The sequence below is a fragment of the Lonchura striata genome, chromosome 6 (genome assembly GCF_046129695.1).
Source record: "Lonchura striata isolate bLonStr1 chromosome 6, bLonStr1.mat, whole genome shotgun sequence".
Taxonomy (NCBI): Eukaryota; Metazoa; Chordata; class Aves; order Passeriformes; family Estrildidae; genus Lonchura; species Lonchura striata.
Window position 1 is genome coordinate 49,480,505 of NC_134608.1, and position 21,337 is coordinate 49,501,841.

At 35.0% G+C, this 21,337-nt stretch overlaps 1 protein-coding gene across 16 annotated transcripts in view; it reads left to right on the forward strand.

Moving 5' to 3' along the window:
* SOX6 (SRY-box transcription factor 6) overlaps window positions 1–21,337 on the forward strand; it is a 371,444-nt gene that overhangs the window by 196,322 nt on the left and 153,785 nt on the right. For all 16 annotated transcript variants that reach the window (XM_077784277.1, XM_021525593.3, XM_021525597.3 and 13 more), the window contains one exon: window positions 3,467–3,556. In XM_077784277.1, the coding sequence (XP_077640403.1) occupies window positions 3,467–3,556 (90 nt within the window). The remainder of the gene's footprint in view (window positions 1–3,466; window positions 3,557–21,337) is intronic.

A 21,337-nucleotide genomic window follows, 5' to 3' on the forward strand; every position in this document is an offset into this window, starting at 1 on the left:
CGGGATCCACAAGGTTTTGGAATGGTGCTGAAGCAGTGCAGGGAGAGTGATGCAGTGCAGATGTGAATTCGGGCTTCACTGCTCAGTGCTGGATTCCAAGTCGATGTTTTGTTTCTATAATGAATCAAATCAGAAAATGAATCAATATGGATGAAGACATTTTACTGATGTCAGAAGATATCTCTGTAGATTTTATGTGTCTGTAAAAATTACTTTTCAGTACAGAAAGGAGAAAAATCCCTTTCTGATTCACAAACCTTTTCAAAATGTGTGTTTGTGAACACGGAATACAGAACTTGAAGGGAGTAGTGCCTTTCAAGTATAAGCCTTTATATTTAGTTTTGGGTCTAATGTGAAGGACCTCCAGAGGGCTTTAACCATGTATCATTATTTTAAATTTGAAAAATTATGCAGAATAAACATGGTAATTGAAAATATACAGGATTTTCATAATGCGACTTTTACAATAGTATAAAAAAGTTTATTAAAAGGCTCATTGTGTAATCATTTTTGTAATCCTCTCAATAACAAAATACAGTAGCTATAAATTGTGTGGTCAGATCCAGAACACAGAATTTGAATGAGATAGGGGTGCTAAGAGAACTCTTTCTTAAGGAATTTTTCAGTCATTTGTAGAGAAAAATTCTAACTAGCAATGTGATTATATCAAAAAGGCACACAAATAGACCTGTTTTCCAATCTAGCTCTTTCCCAGTCTGTCTTTAGAAATACATTTTTTGTCCTTACATAATATAAGAACACTACAGATAAGCATGGATGTTCTTAGGAACAGTGAGAGAAAAAATAAAACAAGTGCTTTTGAGGAAAGTATTTTATCAATTTCAGTACTATGCTAGTTATTTCTTTTTTTTTTTTCCTTTTTTATTGAACTATTCTTTTTCTTTATATGAATTGAGGAAAGCATCTTATTTAAAAGCAGTAGAATACATAACTTATAGCAAACATCAAAATAAAATTCTAAAGCTTTTTTTTTCAGGGATGAGGGGTCTGAAATTTTGGCAGGGGAGAAACACAGAAACCTCTTTTTAAACTAATCATGATATCACAAAAAAGGACAAATTATAATGTTCTATTGATAATTGATGGTTATTTCTTGATTCTCCTATTATCAGGCCAGAACTCATAAAAGTAATAAGTGCCTGTTATTGTTAAAAGTAAATTGTTATTATATAACTAGTATTTTAACACTGCCTATTGCAACTTACAGCTCCTTAATTTTGTCTCTTTCATAGAAAGATATAATTAGTCAATAAATTAGCTTTTCTGCTGAAATATTACTTCAAAAATATTTATGAGCTGTGTTGTCTTTCCATGGAGGCTTGCATGGTGAAAACGTGTTGCAATTAAAACCTGATCTTTGATCTCCTGGTAGTTACTTTTTGGTTTGCTTTCAATCGGATTTTGTTTTGTTTGGGGTTTTTGTTTGTTTGTTTATGTCAAATGAGTTATACTAATGAATTTTTAGGCTGAAATGACTTGTACCCTAAAATATGATTGGCCATATGACTATTCTCCTCCTTAAACTTCTCCCTAAATCTTTAACTCCTCCTTTTGTGACCTCTTTGAATGTCTCTCCTCCCTCTGAGTATTTTTGGAATTGTCTGAAGTGGAACAAACTGTTACCCGTTGCAATGATATGATCTGCGTTGCCATTCTTAAATCTGGGCAATTTGTTTTTGCTTTCACATGTGTGAGTGCTTCTGCTGGGACTACTGAAATGAGAATTTCAGCTGTGATTTGATCTTAAGCTGCCAGTAATTTAGTGGAAGACTGAATTCTGCCTTCTCGTACAACTCACTGTTAATTCGTGACTGGAGTAGGACCAGTACAAAAATAATTAAAATTTGGAATATTATTAGCTACTTAGCATTGTGGAAATTGGTCTTCTCGAACAAGTGGCCCCTTGCTGTTAGAGTTTCTAGGAAGAGAAGGTGTGTGGCTGTTTCCCAAGGAACACTGTGCTCAGCACTCACACATCACAGGGTGATGTACGGTCTTACAACAAAGCTCTTTGCCACAATTTGGTTTGGGAACAGAGTTACATGTAGGTTTTGATATTTTGCAAACTGGCCCTAAGGGTTTCCAAAGAGTTTCGCACAGACATTTTTGGTGAGTGCCTACAGGTGAAAGCAAGCACACAAAGTTTAATAGAGATTTTATTATTACTAACTGGGAAAGAAAAGTAAGTGTTTGTGAAGTTTTCTTGATAATTGTTTAGAAATCCAATTTGTGTTTCTTGAAAGTCATAAAAACCCACATCACATCAACCAGAGAATCACAGAATGGCCTGGGTTGGAAGGGACCTTAAAGATCATTTTATTCCAACTCCCCTCCCATGGGCGGGGAACCTCCCACTATCCCAGGCTGCTCAGAGCCCCATCCAGCCTGGCCTTGAACACTGCCAGGGATGGGGCATCCACAGCTTCTCTGGGCAACCTGTGCCAGTGCCCTCACAGTAAAGAATTTCCTCCTGACATATACTCTAAACCTAGTGTTTTTTAGTTTAAAGTCATTCCCCCTTGAGCTGTCACTACATTCTCTTGTAAATAGTCTCTCTTTATCTTTCCTGTAGGCTGCCTCCAGGAGAATTTGCAGTCTTGTAGACTCCCTTCATAAGAATTTCTATCTTAAAAATCACCTTTTCTAGGTATCTGCAAGGTTATCTATAATTTAGACATCAGAGCCAATTAGTTTAATTTAGGAACGGAAAAAAACCTTTAGAATTTATTGGAGTCTGTTATGCTGAGTATAAAATTTTGTAGTGGGATTAGGGTCTGATCACAGGAAGCTTACTAGGGCCAATCTTTTACTTTCTTCAAAGTGTAATGACTTCAGTGGCGGTTTTGCCTCCAGAAGGCCTCCCAGGCTGGGGCAAAGCCTTGAAATGCATTCTGAAGTTGACATGACGAAAGCCGATCTTCTAATCATTGCATGTTGTTTATAGCGTACCGAGAAAATTTCTGATACTGTGAATATCGAATATGTAGAGTACTTTCATGAATTCCATGGAGACTTTATATGAATAACTTTTGCATTGACATGGGTATAAAAATGGGTTTCAGATGTCACTGTGTGCCAAATTTCCAAAAAAAGCTACTAAATCTTCATGTATAATTTTGAGTGTACAATCATTCTCAAATGAAAAAGACAGAATTCGTATATACATTGGCAATCTATGCATGTAAATTGGCAGTTAGCATGCATAAATCCTCAACGAAGTTTTTCTTTCAATTAGACCCTTGTTAAATCCATAGTAACTCCATTAACCCCAGGGGAATTACTTTGGATTTAAAATGCAGTTAAATAAGAACTCTGTTTGGCTGCAAGTTCATTTCCTTTCTAAGCCGTGGTTCGAATGGCATTGGGAGAACAGTGTTAAAATGAAGGTGACACCTGTTTTCCTGTAAGAATATGTTTCATAATTACTTTCTTTTTTTTAATATAGATTCATCCTGTATGGAAAAGCTACTTTCTAAAGACTGGAAGGAGAAGATGGAAAAATTAAACACAAGTGATCTCCTTGGAGAAATTAAAGGTATCTCACTAGATCAAATTTTAAATGCTTGCATATATTTTAAGAAAGGGATGGAGGATTTTTGAAATTTCAGAAAAAAACCAGAAATAGCTGTCATAACTAGAGGGTGCCATTCTTTCCAGGTAACTCAATGTGGGTTTTAATGTTTATCTTTGAAATGACTGATGAGTGTGCAAAAAAAATGGAGTATGTCACAATCAGTTATAGGCAGTATCAGGGATGTTATCACGAAACACCAGGTTAGTTACATTAGTTCACTGACATCAGCCATATATCTCTCAGCAGAGGAAGAGGAAGAAATGCAGAGTTACCAGTACTTGGTACTACTTCTTCCCAGTTGCACAAACTGTGTGTAGAAATAGCTTTCAGATTATAAAGGGTGATAATTGTGCCATTGCTATTCTAAATCTTTGATTCAAAATTGAAAAAGAAATTGTTTCTATTAATCCTGTTATGCAGAGAAAGAGCAGGTCTGGATACAATTTGGGTCTTACTGAAATCAGTGCAGTTTGTTGTATATGTGGGCAATGATTTCCGGTTTTCTCATTATTTCTTGAGCCAGCATCCTAGGAAAAGTGAAATTCTCTTGACAATTAAGTAGTAGGTAGAAAACTTGAAGTGTTTTTCCCCACCCTTCAATTCTTCCACGCATTTCTTAGTGAGAAGAAATTCAGTGTTATTGATTAAGCAACAAATTTAACATGTTTTTTTTGTGCTGTGAGAAGGGGTCATAAGGCATGTTTGAGGAGTACACAAAGTACCCAAGATTTATTTCTCTTTATTTGTATGATTTTGTTAAACTGCAAATAAAAAGGTGTGGAAACAAAAAGTCATGTTCATCATATTAATATTTTTTTTCTGTAAAATTATTTAATGTAAAAAAATATATATAGTCTATTTGATGAAAATTGATGCTTAGGGATTTAAATTTCCACTGGGGAAATTCAGGTCTATTCCGTTGTTTTTTTTTTAATACAAGTAGATGAAAGATTGGCTCTTTTTAATAAGTAAGTAATAATTGGTTCCTTCAGGACCAAAAATCTGTTGGATTCTCCTGATTTTTCTGGTAGAATTATGACAATGCATATATGTTAGGTAGGCAAGAAATCCCATAGTAATATCAATGATAGAAATATAGCATACAATTTTGCAGGAACATGTTAAAATTGACTGCAATAAAATAAAAAAAATATGTGTTGAAATCACAATCTATTTAAAGCCATATTGTCTCTTAATACTGTGGAAAACATTGAGTGCTAGTTGAATTATTATTGTCTGTTAATTGCAAAATATAGCTACTTAGTCTTTAAATAGAAACTACTTGAATGCTATTAGCGAATCAAATTTAAAAGAGGTGGCATCTCTAACAATGCAGAATAATGTTCTTTATTCTTTTATATGGCACAAAATGCTTTCTAATGACATCTCATTTATTGAAAAAGAATGTTTTTTTTTTCTGGATTTACATTGTTCCTCCTATTTTCTTAGCATATATGCTCTCTGCAGAGAGTGGGTAGAGTTCTTGCCTCTCATCCTTTTCTCATCTCCCTACAAAGCACTCTCACTCAGAGCTGGAAGAATTCTCAACTACCTTTTCCAGGGGAATAACCTATTAGGAGTGTAAAAAGGATCCTCAGATTAGGCTCAGCAGATTTATGTGTTGCTAGTCCCTCAGTTTGTTTGCACAGCCCATTTCCTGTGTAACCTGTCTTTAAGTTGTCATAATATCTGCAATATTCATCCACGCTGCTCGTTGGCTTCCAGAAAGATGCAATGCTGAATCTTTGCTACTGCAGCTGCATTTAATTTTTTAAAAATAGAACCAACATGGGAGACAAAAAATGGTTGCTGTTATGTTGTGTTTTACACTTCAGATCTCTTTACAAAGGCATTAGTGATGTTTCATAGGAGAAGAGAACTAGATGCAGGGTTGTATAGCATACATACCTGTTCCTGGAGTACGAACAGGTCTGAAGTTGGAATCCTTTCCTTTGGACTCCCAAACCCATGACCTAACCACTGTCTCCAGGCTGGTAACCTCTGAGCCAATAAAAACACTGTTAACCCAATAGTCTGCTATTAACTCCTATCAGCATTTGTGTACCTTCAATCATCTCAGAAAGGAAGAAAAAAAATCCACAAAAAAATAACAATCTAGCACATGGCAGCATGAAAGCCCAATTGCATGAAGGGAACAAAACAAATGAGGAGAAGCATACTTTAAAATAAATCCTTTTGTTGTTCAAGGTGGTAGATTCCACAAGTTCATTTTCATGATGACGATTGAATTGCCAGCAAAGTAATTGGTAGGACATTCTGGGATCTGAAAGAACTACATTTGAAAATCTGTTGCCTTTGGGAGGTCAAATATATTTTTCCTCAATTTCTGTTAGATTCTAAATAATTTTATTGAATTGAACTTGTGCAGAATTTCTGCTCATATTACAGAGAGTCTAACTTAGAGATATGAAGTGATGTGGTAAAAATAAATCAATGAGTTCATTAGAGGGAAAAAAAAAAAGTTGATTATAAGAAAGGAAGGTGTGGTCCTGTGAGGAGCTGCTCTTTGCACTGACTGTTACTGGGAGTTGTTTATTTTAGAGAGAAGGCGTTGTTCTTGCTAAGGATAACCTGAGCACATATTCTTCCTCTGTGTCTGCACAGCCACAGCCCTCCCCCTTCAGTGAAAGACTAGCATCTTGGTTGTGGGAAGGCAGCTCACTAAGAATCAGTGCCAGAAAAAAGGATGAAAGCAGGGAAAAAAAATGTACCACTGACACAAACTGTTTCTATTCATGTTTGGGAAGCACACAGACAAGAAGAAAAGATAATTGGCTGAGAGAAACAAATAAAAACGGTATTTTCTTGCTTTACCTTCTATATTTAGAACACAATAGTGTTAATCAAGATATAATTATAAACTATATCTATTAATTCAGACAATAGAGGCCAATACAAAAGTAACAAACAGTGAATAATTCATTTTTTCTCGGTGTGGGATTGTTCCTGTTCACAATTACTCTTGCATAGTGTGCCTCACTTGTAAAATTGCTTTTTCTGAGTTTCTTTATTAGGATTTCAGTTATTGATAATGGTCCAGATTCTTCCTTGAATTCCAGCCAAACAAGCCATTGACTTCAGGGAGGCTGCATGAAACTGAGGAGAATCTGGCAGAATGCTTTGTAGCCAAATTCCAGTGGTTAAATAAGTCTGCTTGTTCATTTGATATGTTTATAAATGAAACACATAGGTCAAGCTTTCAAAGGTCTCTGAAGCAGTTAAATGCCTTGCTCACCTGGAAAAAAGAAACCCAGAGCTGTGTGTGCAAATCATTTGATTGTATGCTATTTGCCAGGGTGTGCATGCAAATAGATTTATTTAAGGTATACAAGCAATTTGTTAGGCTTACATCTGGCTTTTGCAGTATTTGGTTTCTTTTGTATAAAAATTAGGATCAGGAAATACTTTTCATTCTAATTGTTGTTATTGTTTTGATAAACAAAGTGGGGCAGGGCTCTTTTCTTTATTTCCAGATATTTGGGTGCACAGAGCTCTGTCTTCACCCTCCCTCACTCCATGCATTTCTGTTGCTGGGTTATCTAGTTTTTCTTCAGCAGCCACAGCTAGGCAGAGTAGCATCATTTATCACTATACAGAGTCTGTTTTAAGTTTTCTGTTTCTGTTCCAAATATAAATCTCTGGAATAGCACGGTCTTGCATGCATCAGGCAGTTGTCCTACTGAAATAGCCCTCAATGGTCTTTCTCAGCATGCAGAGTCTTTGAAGATCAAATAAGAAAGGTCAGTCTTTAAGTAACTTAAGCAATGATGTTATCGTGAAAGGGTCAGAATTGCTCTAGCAGCCTTAGAGGAGAGTGACTCCTGGGTCAGCAGCTCCTGTGCTGCAGGTTAGTGCTCTGCCTTCCATTGGTGGTGTTTACAACTGGAACTCTCTATATTTATGGGCATTGTGACTTGAATGTCACATGCTGTCTTTGTACAGTAGGCTCTATTTTGGGGAGGTGAGTGATTGATGTCCATGGCTTTATCCAACACAGAAGGCTGTTTCTATTATGCTTCCCATGCTTATCCCATCTCCTTTCATATTTGCTGCTTTAGTAATAAGAGTCTAAACCCCCTGTTTTGTGTGACATGTGCACATTTAATGGCCTCAAAATATTTCAGTAGGTGGGAGGCAAAATTTCTGCTTCTTAGGAAAAGTTGAATTTAGTATAATGAAGCTACTTCACCCACTTGATAGTCCTCTTGTAAGATATCCACAAACAATTTTGGAAAGGATGCTTGTCCCTGGTATGGGAACAGGAGAGACAAAAGGAGGTGTTTTCTAGGAGCATTTTTTGTGTGTATTAATGACTGGAAGAGGACTGTGAAGCACAACTGTTTCAATCCAGAAATTTAACACTCTCCATTTCTGGAGTAGTCTTGGAAAGAGTTGTGCATGAATGAATCTTTGAGAAAGTTGTGGTTTTTACAGTGAATTAATTTTTTTAAGAACATGCATGATTTATAAAACATTTTAAAATGTTATTTTTGCTTCTATTTTATAAAATTTGTCTTCACAGATAAGATTTCAGGTGTTTCTTGTGGCACTATATCAAATTTGAAGTCCATTTTGAGGAAAATAAATCTCTTTTCCTTTAGCCTGATCAACTCTGTAGTCTAAATTTGTAGCAATTATTTTTTAGTATAATTGCTGAAAATTCTTTCTCATGAAGTCTAAGGGTATATAACAGTCTGCCTCATAAATATGTATAAATAAATATATATAAGCCTTATATCACAGAGGCACTCAGAGGTTTTTAATTATGTCACTTTGTATGGCTATAGACATTTCAAAGCTTTCCTTTGTGCTTTCTGTTATAAACATATTTTATTTCTTTTGAAGTCTGTGTGATATACATACTAGCAATTAAAAACCCAGCTCAGGCTTTGAGACACAAGGTCTTCTTAATTAAAACTCAAACAAAAGCTACAAGCAGAAGCCCCACTATATGATTAAGGTCTAAAGTGTTATGATACATTAGAATCATTGTTAACTGCTAGGATTTAAAAAATCAATACACAGGAAAAAGAATCAACTGGTTCCAATTAGTGAAACCAATGAAAACATTCAACAAAACAGCACAGCTCAGAACCCCAACACCCAAATCCTCAAGAAATTGGTCCTGATTAGGAATATACCACAGGCTGTAAAGGTTTCTCATAATGAATTTATTGCCATGGTCCAATGAAGTGATATATTCAGTTTTGTGTCGCAGCTCTCCAGATTAGAGCAGTGCTTTGGTTTTGCCTTTGCCCCAGCCACCAGCACTTTGTGTAACATGGTAGAAGGGCTCTGCTTCCAGGTCTAACCTGACCTGCTAAATTAAGACATTGGAATGCCTGGATATTTCATAAGCACTTTCAACAGTTAATGTTTGCATGCCCTTTAGTCGAATTTGCTTGAAAGAAGGTAATGATTCTAAAAATAACAATATTTTGGTTAAGCTTACCAAGCACCCTTGTATCTGTTTGTTATGGTCAAGATACCAGCACAATTAGACTAATCACCAGTGTGAAACACATTCAACTATATTTTCTTGTGTCTTCTTGACTTATTTTTTTAATATTAAATATATTTCTTCAGATTCTGGATTTAAACAACAAACCCCCAGTTATACAGACAGAGAATAGTTCTGTGGAAGAGATTGGACTGCTCACTGTACATAGTGCTAGTGTTTAAATTATGTACATTTACGTCTTGGCAGGATTGAAGCTGTGTTTATCACATTAAAAAAAGCCAAACATTTTTGTTGCTCTGGTCTTTTGGTAAGAGGGTTGTATTTCAGTGCCACCTCTCACAATCATGCCTACTTCTAATGTTGAAAGTTAATGACTATTACCATTTCTAGTTCTTAAAACTCCAGAACTATAAATTACACTGTAATCAACCTTTCACATAAATCAAGTTTTCCATATTGTTGAATATATTTTGTAAAAAGCATCAAGCAGGATACATGGGCTTTAGCTCCAGACACACAATGATTTTTATACATACCACAATCACAGAAATCTATACATTTTTTACCTTATCAGTGTATATTTCTAAGCTTAGCTATTCAGAGGTCAGTGTATGAACTCTGCACTACACTGAAATAAATATGACAGCCCACTTAAATTCTGGGTTTTGTGAAATGTGTTCCAAATAATGTAGTAAGAAATAGTATCAATGGTTCATGGGAAAAAGCAACAAGATGGATAATGATGCTAATAATAAGGAACTGAAACAGCAATACATTTTTTTTGCACATTACAACAGACTGCCTTCTGGAATGTGATCCATTCTTTATTTTTACAATTAGTGACAAGAAAATGTGTGGTATTAAAATGTGTTTATTTTCAACTGCCATCTATTTTTTCTTTTTAGCAGAAAAAAGGTTGCCTATAAACTAAAAATTACAAGTCTGTTTTCTCCACTTTTTCCACAAAAAATTTGCCATTTTCCTTTGTTGGCAGTTTTTTTTTGTTGGTGTATATATATATATATATATATATATATATATATATATTTCAATATATCAGTCATAGCTTTCTGTAATAAATACATAACTTCTAAGTACAGTAGAAAGGCTTCTATGTTGGAGAATTTATCACTACTTGGACCTCAGCACCTTCTCCTCTGAAAGTGGATGTCAGTGGTAGATTTTCTTTTGACTCCAGGCCCAAATTAGTTGCCAATGAAGTTTCTTACCTTTAGCAAAATAAAACTCCTACTGAAGACAAATATACAACCTCTTGTGGAAAAGTAAGTGTTTATGTAGGAGTTTGCACTGCTAAAACAAAAGTGGAAGCTCCAGTTCTTGTATTTCATTATGCTTTGGTGCTTTTGACCTTTTGTTGTTTTTTGTTACAAAGTCCAATTCTAACAAATTGATGAATGACAGCATTTATCTAGAAGAATACATATAGGTACAGTATGGAAAGGACTGAAATTTTCTGGTCAATTTGGATGTTGTGGAAACCTCCAGATGTACTTTTATCAGTCCTTTGTTATTGGTGTTACATATTCAGGGAACTTTAAGTGCCATATAAAGAACACAATGTCCTGCAGCATTCTGTCCCTGGACACTGTTCAACCTGTGGAAGGGTGTAAGGAAAGGGCAAACATACACTAATATTTCCTCAGCATACTCTTCCAATTTCCCACAAAATATAATTAATGGCTTGCTTGATTCAGAGGTGGTAATTCAGGTTTAATGACCCTTGATAGAATTATCATCTATGAACATGTCCAATCACTTTTGAACCCTTTAACAGACAGCTGCAAAGTCTGTGGGGATAAGCTCAGCAGTTAACAATATGGTGTATATTTGCACCTAGTACCTTGCAGGTGCCCCTAGACCTTAAAAATGGGCATTTAGAATGGACTGTTCTCTGCTCATCTTTGTTACACTATGCTCTGTCATTTTTCCAGGTTGAAAAATAAAAATATGTTTATTTATTCTTTACATGAAAGCGGTTCTGCACTTTGACCACTCTCCTCAGCCTTCTCTGCAGCTAGGTGGGAAAGAAACCCCTTGCATAAAATATCACTTTCTGAGCAACATCAAACTTTGGCACTGAATAATGACAACCTTTGTGGCATTCCTTTTCACTTTCAATTGGTTTTAAACTCCATTTCTGAACAAAAAGTTGTATCTTGAAGTGGGATCTGATGTATGGATATTGTATGGTGATGAGGATATCCTGATTATACCAGAGTTTAATACCTATGTGAAACTCACTTTGAGTAACTTTAGATTTTGACAAAAACCTGTCAGCCCTAAGCCCAAGGTGTACAGACCATCACATAATCCAGGTTCTCATGTCTCCTAGTTGGTATTGCACAACAGAAAAGTAAATAAAACTTCTGTGTTAAGGAAAGACAGTTGGCCAACCCATAGGTGTGATTTTCCATAGGGGGAAACAAATCTTTATAAAAAAAGTCTTCCAGTACTGTATTTGAAGGGCTAAAGTTGCTACAAAAGAGCTCAGAGAAAAAAAAATAGAATGGAGATCTTTGGCATAAAGGGGAAAAACCAGCAAAATACCCATTTGATTCAGGAATTATATAAATTATAAATTAATTAATTTAAGGAGTTAATTAATTATAAATACAGACACAGGAATGCGGAAGAACAGGGAAAAATTACACTTTTGCACTAATATTATTTCTACCTCTGACTAATTTCCAGATGATACCAGAGATATCATTCTTTTTTTTTTTTTTTTTTTTCTTAAGATATACGTAAAAATACCTTACTGGGAACTTAACAAATTGAGGCAAGTCAGAAATGTCATCTGTAAGACTCAAGGCACATAGCATTAGTCTTGAGGAAAAATGAAGCAGGAGCACATTTAGTAACTCCCCTGCAACTGATAATAGCAAGAGCATAATGTGCAACCTGACACAGCCACTGCCTCAAAAGCCTAAGCTCAATGAGGAATAGAAGAAGAAATACAAGAAGGGTTGTCCTTGTCCCCTCTAAACAAGTTGACCTTTCAGAGGAGGTTAATTATCAGTGTTTTTTTCAAGATATCTTGATTTGTTTAACTGTGTCACCTCACTTAGGATCTGACCGATGACATCTGACAGTTTTCTGCTAAAGGGCAAATCTAGCCAAACTGGGCTCATTTTCCTTGTTTTTGCCTCCTCCTGCCAACATTAAAGTGATTTCAAACTAATCATGATCCTCTTGCTCCAATCAGGTCCTTCACAATGCTATCCCCTTACTTGGTGAGTGAATTGATATCAATTCATTATGCCCCTACTGTTTCTCCCTCAAATATTTATGGTGGATTAAAGTAAAGATTTTATATATTTTCCACCCCAATGATTTTTTTTTGTTTTGGCATGATTTGCCAACAGAGAAAATTTTTGAAACCACTATAAAGATGAAGTCCCATCATTCAATTAATACGGATATATGAATTTTAAAGAAAATAGAAAGATGCATTGAAATAATTTCCATAGAAATTTGTCTGAACTGAGGAAATACAAATCTGTGAATGATGTAGCCTGCCCTGATCCTATGAATTCATTGTAGGTGTTAGTCTCTGTGATAATATTAATGGATTTATATCCAGGCAGCTTGATCAAAACTGGATCTTTTTCATTAGCTCTCACACTGAAATCATGTTATTATAAACATATATTTCTTACCCATTTTTCTTCAAATTGCTGTTAGTTTAACCCATATTTCCTAATATTTACCTTAATCTGTATTGCTATATTTTGACAAAGTTTAATATTAGATGTATTGTCACAAATTTATTGAAGAGTTATCCAAGATGAAGCTGAGACCTGTTCTAAAGCTGCTTAAAATTTGCTGCCCCATAGATTGCAGTAATGAGAGGCTAACACATTCATGTTGGGAATGAATCTTCATGTCTATTAAGATTTGTTTGAACAGGTTTCCATCACAACAGGTGCACAATTACTTTATGAGTAAAATATTATCAGCCTTCCAAATTAGCCAGGGCAAAATGCAAGTTGTCTGATTAAATAATCAAACTCAATACTTAAAATGCACTTGATTTCCACAGGAATTTTAAGATGCTAAGTCCCAGTCTATCAGTGAAACTGTGATTGTTTGCAGCATGCAAGTAGCAGCTTGTAGAGTATCCTGTTTGGTATGTTTTACATAATTCACCCTACATTATACAACACAAAACCACTAAAAAAGCGTATAATAACGGGTTTTACTTCTAGTAAAACAATTTTAATCTTCCAATGAAGGTATTATATTGTGCATTAAAATCAGGAGAAAAAGTGGGCCTCTAGTGGAAAATAGTCTGAAAGTTTTCTGCATTCAATTAGGAGGCACATCAGTTTGGAAATACAAAACCCAATGTTCTTTTAAAGTAATTTAGTTTATGAAGAGGGAGGGACTAGAGAAAAATCCTGTGAGTCTGAAGAGCAGCTTGCAGTGTGGAGATCCCATGTGTCACCAGTTACTGAATGGCTTAGTAAACACAGTGACAGAGACCCAAGAAATGAGTCAAATCTGAATCAGTAGGATCACCACAAAGGGGAAACTCAGCAGTGCAGCTGTCAGGCACAGGTTATACACAGGTAACTGTTTGTTTTCATATCTGAATCTGTTTGTCAATCAAGGAATGCTGTGAATCAGGAGATGGGATCTCAAATACAAAACCACAAAGTCAGAGACAGCATCTGGAGGAGCTCCAAGCCACAAAAATTAGGGAAGAAACACAGAGGGAACAAAAACTGTAAATGCTTGCATGGATTCTGCCTCTATATACATTGAATTTAAATAATTGTGTTGATACATCAGTAATAATAATTGCTGATAAAAATTATAGTCCTTATTTTGGGCAGCAATATGTTTTACTAAATGTGAAATTAAATGCAATTTGTATTAATTAGGGATAATATGAAAGTATGTAAGCGGTTGACATTTCCGACATTTTTAAGCACACTACTATGTGTGAAGATAGATCTTTTGCATTTGTTTTGGCTTGGAAATACTGTGGATTGATATATGCCCCTGAAGTATTCTGTTGACATAAGATCCCAGTTCTTACCCCTGAGATCAGAAAATTATTTATAGTTCACTGTAGTTTGAAATTTAATTATGGGATTTGATCTTTGATGTAACTGTTTAGGAGACAATTGTAGCTCTCCCTGAAAGATGGAATACACCCTTAGTACAGATGCTAAACCAAAATCTTCTAATTGCAGGTGGCACACTCAGATTGCAAGATTTAAGAAGTCAGTGTACTCTATACAGATTTTTTATGCAGGCTTACACAAATAAGTTGTTCTAAATGTGGGGAAGGTTACAGACATCAAATCTCAATTGGTAACCTCAAAAGAACAGGTTTATTAAGGAAGGTCAAGAAAATGAAATGGGCATAGCTGTTCTGTGGTTTAGTTTTTCCAAATTCCTTTAGAATTGTAGAGTGCCTATTGGCTTCTAATTGAAACTCTTACCTTCAATCCCTGCTTTTGGTGCCAGGAAACATTGCTGCAATTCTGCAAAAGTCACAGGATGATTTTTTAGGGGCTGTAGAAAATAATAGAGGTTTTTCTACTTCAGGATGTATTTAATTTACCTTCCCATCTGGTTGTTTTTTTTTTTTTTTTTTTTTTTTTTTTTTTTTTTTTTTTTTTTGTTGTTGTTGTTGTTGCTTTCTTTCCCTCCCACGGGCCATACAGTGTAATTTTATGCCTCAGACTTCAGCCAAAAACAGGATGCCCACTTCTGAAGGATAAAGGTTTTCCTAAAAAGAAATATTTAATCCTATCAGGTTAAGGTCTGCCAATTTTCAAGATAGCAGTGATAGACAAAGGCACTTTGTGTCTCTGCATGCTCTCAGAAAACATATCCCACCATCAGACAGATATCAACACTTGGTGCTGAGTGGGACACAGTGAAAAATTCTCCCTCTGCTGACCTGGAAAAGCCACGGTCAGTCTCTACACATAGCTAAAGTTCAGTTAACTTAATAGCTAGGTGAGGTTCTTCTCCCACTTTGCCTCTTCCTCTCCTCTTCCATGTGTATTGTACTCAAAACCACTGAGAAAAACTCTTTTCTGAGCCATAGTTGTGACTACTGAAAAGTGCTATGGTGATCAGCAGCAAATAATCCATGACAGAATATAGGTGTTAGTTGCTCATTAGCTCAATCTGCCATAAAAAATTCACATTATGACATCTATGTCTGTGTAAAATATTCAAATATGCTGAACATGTAGAAATTAATATAAAGTTCAAGTTTGGAAGTGAGGGAAAACTGAAGATTGATGTATTGAAAATGAATGGGTTTTAACTAGTTTTAATGAAATAGTCTTCACAAAGGACAAAATCATTCCTTCCAAAAGACTCGCTCCAACACTCACAGCATGACTGGATGGGGCCCTGAGCAGCCTGGTCTACTGGAAGTTGTCCCTGTCCATGGCAGAGGGGTTGGAATGGGAATCTGAGGTCCCTTCCAATCCAAGTCTTTCCATGTTTCTGTGACCTGTTAAAGGAGACCACTGCTCCTCACTTCTGGAAGTCAGATCATGCAGACCAGCTGGCATCACCACTTCCAAGGCTGAGACTGCAGCTCCTGTCCAAAATGATAACATTCACAGACTCAGTTTTGAAAGAGTTCATTTTCTGTGGTTAAAGAATTCAAGATATGTGATATGTGTTTAATGTTCTTCATTGACAGCTAGAAGATAGGAAATGGTTAAAAGATATGGTGAGAATTAGAAGGTTAGTTGGTAAACTAGGTAACACTTTTGCCATTTACTTATTCAGACTTTTAGAAACTTAGTAGTGCTATTTTTTGTCAGAGTTGGCTAATATGTCATAACAGGTGCAGAATTGGCAAGTTGCTTAAACAACTGAGGGTTACTCCATCCTAATCCAAATTAATGATTAAAGCAATAATGAGTTTCTGACTTTTTTTTTTTTTTAAATAGGAAAGAAACATGAGAGAGTGTGTGAATGTTGCCTCATAAACGCATTTTAATGTATTCTCTTGTGTTCATTTATCCTCTTATACAAGCTGGTTGTCTTATGCAGAGTTCTGTCTATATATGTTGAGTCCATGATAGAGCTGAAGATGCAGACTTTCCTTTACTGCAGGCTGCTGTTGTCCCCTAAATGCAGGGTGACACCTAAATTTAGGGTACTCTAGAGCAGAAAAACCTTCTCTTTGCTGTGGCACATTGAGCTAATAATCTAAGGAGGAAATTGAAAATTTAAGTGAATGTAGTCCATGCCACTTGCAAGTTACCAAAGTGCCACTGACTTCTAGAAAGTTATATCTAAATATCCCAAGTCCTCCAGCTATCCTTCGACAATATTTCTATTTCTATTTATTTTAATACCCTAAAACAGCAAAATATATTGATAGTTATACTTTAGAAGTTACTGTAAGGATGTGGTTGAAAAGTATTTTGTGCTAAGTTTAATATCTATATGAAACTCAAAGTAACTTTAGATTTTGACAAAAACCTGTCAGCCCTAAGCCCAAGTGTACAGACCATCACATAATCCAGGTTCTCATGTCTCCTAGTTGGCATTGCACAACAGAAAAGTAAATAAAACTTCTGTGTTAAGGAAAGACAGTTGGCCAACCCATAGGTGTGATTTTCCATAGGGGGAAACAAATCTTTATAAAAAAAGTCTTCCAGTAGAAAAAAATATAATGGAGATCTTTGGCATAAAGGGGAAAAACCAGCAAAATACCCATTTGATTTCAGGAGTTATATTAATTATAAATTAATTAATATAAGGAGTTAATTAATTATAAATACAGGCACAGGAATGAGGAATAACGGGACAATTTCACTTTTACACTAATATTATCTCTACCTCTGACTAATTTCCAGGGATTTCCAGATCCTGGTGGAGTTTGTGTATTTTGAATCAGTCAAATAGATTTCTCTTCCCTCTTCCAAATACTTGTACTCTCTGCCCTTGAACCTATATAAAGCTTTGAGCCAGCAGCAGCATTTAGATTCCATGGCCATAGGGGGAAGAATCATATCACGATCATGTTAATTGAAAATTTTAAAGGTAATATTATTCTAATAATAATATTATAATATTATGTGATTCACACACATTTATCTCATTTTTTCAAAATAGTTTAAGATGTCATTGGCTCTTAGATGCTTCAAACATTTTTGAAAACATGACCATAGGGATATTTGCAATAGTAAGAGGCCTAAGTTTCTTAAAAAACCTGGCCCAGAGACAGCTAAATCTGGGAAACTCCTTGGAAATGTACCTGAGATCCTTGCAGGTGCAAAGAGATAGAAATTTTGATTTAAAATTTATTTAAATTTTATAGAGAGGAAATAGCCACAAAATACATTGTTTAAGTTCAAAATTATTTTGCAGTCACAAGTAGCCTTCATTTAAGTTGGCATTATTTCAGCATCACTGTTACACTGAAGTAACTTCTGTGAAACTCCTCAGAAACACTACATTGAGTTGCAACAGGTGTGTTCTTCCAGACAAAATTAATTTTTTTTATAGGACACTTCAAAAGAAGATGATTAACTTTCAAAACCAATTGAGAGTAGTCTCAATTGGTTTTGAAAATCTGTTTTCCCTGCTTCTGCTGCCTCTTTGAGTTTTTTGTTTGAGTGTCTTGTTGGGAAGGAAAAATAAGGCTGCCATTGTGGTTGCTGTAGAAATAAAATAATGAAAATGCAACCTGGACAGTATTAAGTTGTCTCAAGGAGAGAGTAACAATTAGAAGATCCTGATTTCTTTAATATATCCTGGGTCTATTTATAATATATTGAATTAGAATGCTGTTCTAGTGGAATTCAAAACCTCTTGGTATGTTTCCTACATATTCCCAGTGCTTCAAGATTTATTGTGAATCACTGTAACACTGTGCTTAAAGTTTTGCTAAATCCTTTGAATATTGGATTATATTAAGACTTTTGAGCAGGCAGTGTTTATGTTTTCTTTCTGAGTGATCCTGTTTCAGTGGTGGAATACCTATGAAAGCACAAAAAAACCACCCCATGATACCACTCTGGGTTGGGACTCTGAAGAACTTAATTACCAAAGACTCTGAAGCAAAGGGCTGTGTTAAATGTTTTGGTTTGTGATCAGCTAGGTATACAAATAAATTGAATTAAGGAAAGTTCTGACTGCACTTTTAGTTGCTTCTGAGAATCATCCGGCTAAACACACTCATGCTTGTGGTTAGGGTGTAATTGTTCCAGAACACTCCTGGAATATGTGTAGAACTGCAGTCTGCAAATGCAGACCTTTGGACTCTGGGTAATGTGATTTAGAAGATTTTTCTCTAATTAGAAATCTTGTCTGATTGTTTTGTAGTGTATTTACAGGAGCACAACAGGCTGGTCATAGAATTCTAATTTGCTCTATTTTTTTTGCATTATTTTATTATTTATTTATAAAATAAACCCTCAGGGAGCAACAGCATAGTTTACTTGTTTGGTTTTTGTTTCTCATGCCCATTCAGCAATGTTGTGGCTATTTCAAAAGACATATGATAATTCTTATTTGTAGAATTAATATGCTCTGCTGAATTTTTCTTACAGATTGTTAGGTTGTGTGCTGCAGATAAGTAGCACTTTCAATTTATAACTCTTTGATTATGAACTAAATTTAAAATAATATTCAGATTTACAAGCCTAAAGCTGCCACCTAATGCCATTATTAATGAATATATCAATGGACTTCTTTCAAAGCTCACTGAAAAGAGTGTAAATCCTTTAACTCGCTTCTCTGGGCACATTCTAAATGTATAAAATTTTGTTGCTTTTCCATACATATCAAAGGCTTTTGACTAAATTGTCTCTTCTCAGATGAGGTAGGAAGTTTCTTCTTTACAGCTTCTGTGATAGACAGGCTATGCTAATGTCCTTGTTTTGCAATAAACTTTGCTTCTTCATTACTTATCACCAGAGGCAATAAAAATCTTCAGAGGCAAATATAAGTTTTTCATTGATATACTTGTTTGTATTTGTAAGACATGAAAGATGAACATGTAATTAAGATCAAAATTAAAATTTATATTTAAAGTATATAAATCTTGCAGTACTAATACTCCTCATATTTATATTTAGACATTTCTGAGTCGTGTAGCTAATAATTACTAACTAAGAACTCGTGGAAGTAACTTATTTAACAAGATTTAAAAAGTAACTGCAAGACATCAGCAGTCAGAGTACATTTCACAGGGGCACATCTCCTCTCCTGTGTATGCTGTGCATTCTGGATGCAGCAGAAGAAATGCATCTGGGTTACAATTTTCAGTGTAGGAAAAGAGGCAAGGCTCCTGGAGTGTTCTGGTGTGTTATCCTCAGTGTTACCATTATGGCAAATGAGCCCAAATAATTGAATCCTAACATGTAAATCAATTAGCGTTTTAATAGGAAAGCTGCAGTGGCACCTATGGAAAAGATTTCTACCGTTCTTGCACCCAGAGAAAAGTACTAATTCCTGTCCTTGTTCTCCTAACCCTTCCTGGCACACAGCTGGGTCAGCTTCACTGCATTCTCCTCCTCAAAACTGGATTAACCCACAGGAAGACACAGTGAGGAGATGTGGGGTTTTCTCACCTGATTTTCATGTGTCCAGCTGCAGAGTTACACACAAAAGCTGCATGAAGTTCAACTGTTCCCTTTTCTTGTCATCACCCTATGGATGTATTTGTAGACATTAAAGTGTAAAGTGACCCTCACTATTTAAAGAGAAGAATCACATTATTTCTGCAAATACTGTGGCAAAGAGCAGGAAAAAAAATTAAGCTCTCCTTTTCTGTAGCTTGCTTCTTAAAATGGAAAACTTAATTAAAACATATAATTCTTTTTTTTACCTTTCATTATTTATCCATAGTTTGACAATGGAGAAGACTGAAAAAAACCAAACAAAAGCTTCTTTTACATCATGAACCATTTTTAATGAAAGCCAAATAATCAGCTACAGAAATCACAAGTAACTAGCTCCTGTTAGGTAAGGAAATTAATGTCATCTAATTCACATGAACTATATTCATCAAATGAGACATTAAGAGAACTTCCTCTAAACTCAGCTTCCTTCCAGCCACTTTTATGCATGTACATATACAATTCTCTTTCCAGAATAAGATTAGATAGCACAGATATTTATTTTATCCTTGTGATTGAAGAGACAAGTTTTAATTGGAGAGCTCTCTTCCTTCTAAATAAGTGCTTTTTTGCACTTGCATGGGAAGAAATAGTAGTTTTAAAAGAATGAAAAATTGTATAGATTTTGAAATTCTATCATATTTACAAAATGAAAAAATAAGATTAATAGCACCCAGAAATCACTTGTTACAGTTTAAATTGAATATGGAAACAAAATTACTTATATCCAGCTGTGTGTTGTTAAGAAAGAACAATCAATGAAATGGAGCAATTTCAAAATCAGTCCTGAATTCTCCATCTAAATTTCTTTCTTCAGCAAATTCCCAATCTTTTAGTGTTACTTGATAAAGTCCTGCTTATTCCAGACTGTCATCAGTTGTTACTCTCAACACTGTAATTCCAAAGAATACACTACCTATGATTGTATATAAGCAAAAGAAAATCAAGAAAATCTCATTTCACATCAAAAAGAGGATGTTTACAAAAATTATCTTACCACACATTTTATTGCAGTGTTTTATATGAATATTAGAGATGGGTTAGCAGTCATATTCAATCCTCCCCATCAAGGCACAGCTGCAAATATTAGGCAAAAAAATAATTTTTCTTCTTTTCTTGAAAGGAAATGTAGAGATTTTATATTGAATCCAAACATTTAAAACATTGCTTAATTTAATTAGGATACAGTGAGACTACCAGTGCAGCAGAACTTCATTCAGCAAATGTTAGGAATCAGAAGAGAAAAATAAAAATGGGGAAAAATCATCCAGAAAACAAAATTATGTTTAGGAAAAAATGCTGTTGTGTTGGAAGCTGTTGTAAAAGGTTGGGCAGTATTTCTCTGTGTAAGCACTTCATTCTCAGTTTTACATCTGTAGCTTCACATTAAACTGTAAACAGCTCATGGAGAGAGTTTAATAAGAAAGTGCATTTAAAATGTCCTATAGTAAGTACACAGTTTTTTATGTCAAATGATGCTGTCAGGAAAAAGCAGTCTTAGACCTAAACCTGAGATTTTACTAATGTCTCTACATGTCTAATACAGTGAGTTTTCCAGAAACTGAGGTGAGATTTTTTTTTTTTACTTCTATTTGACAAGTCTGCTATTTGTCCTTCTATAAT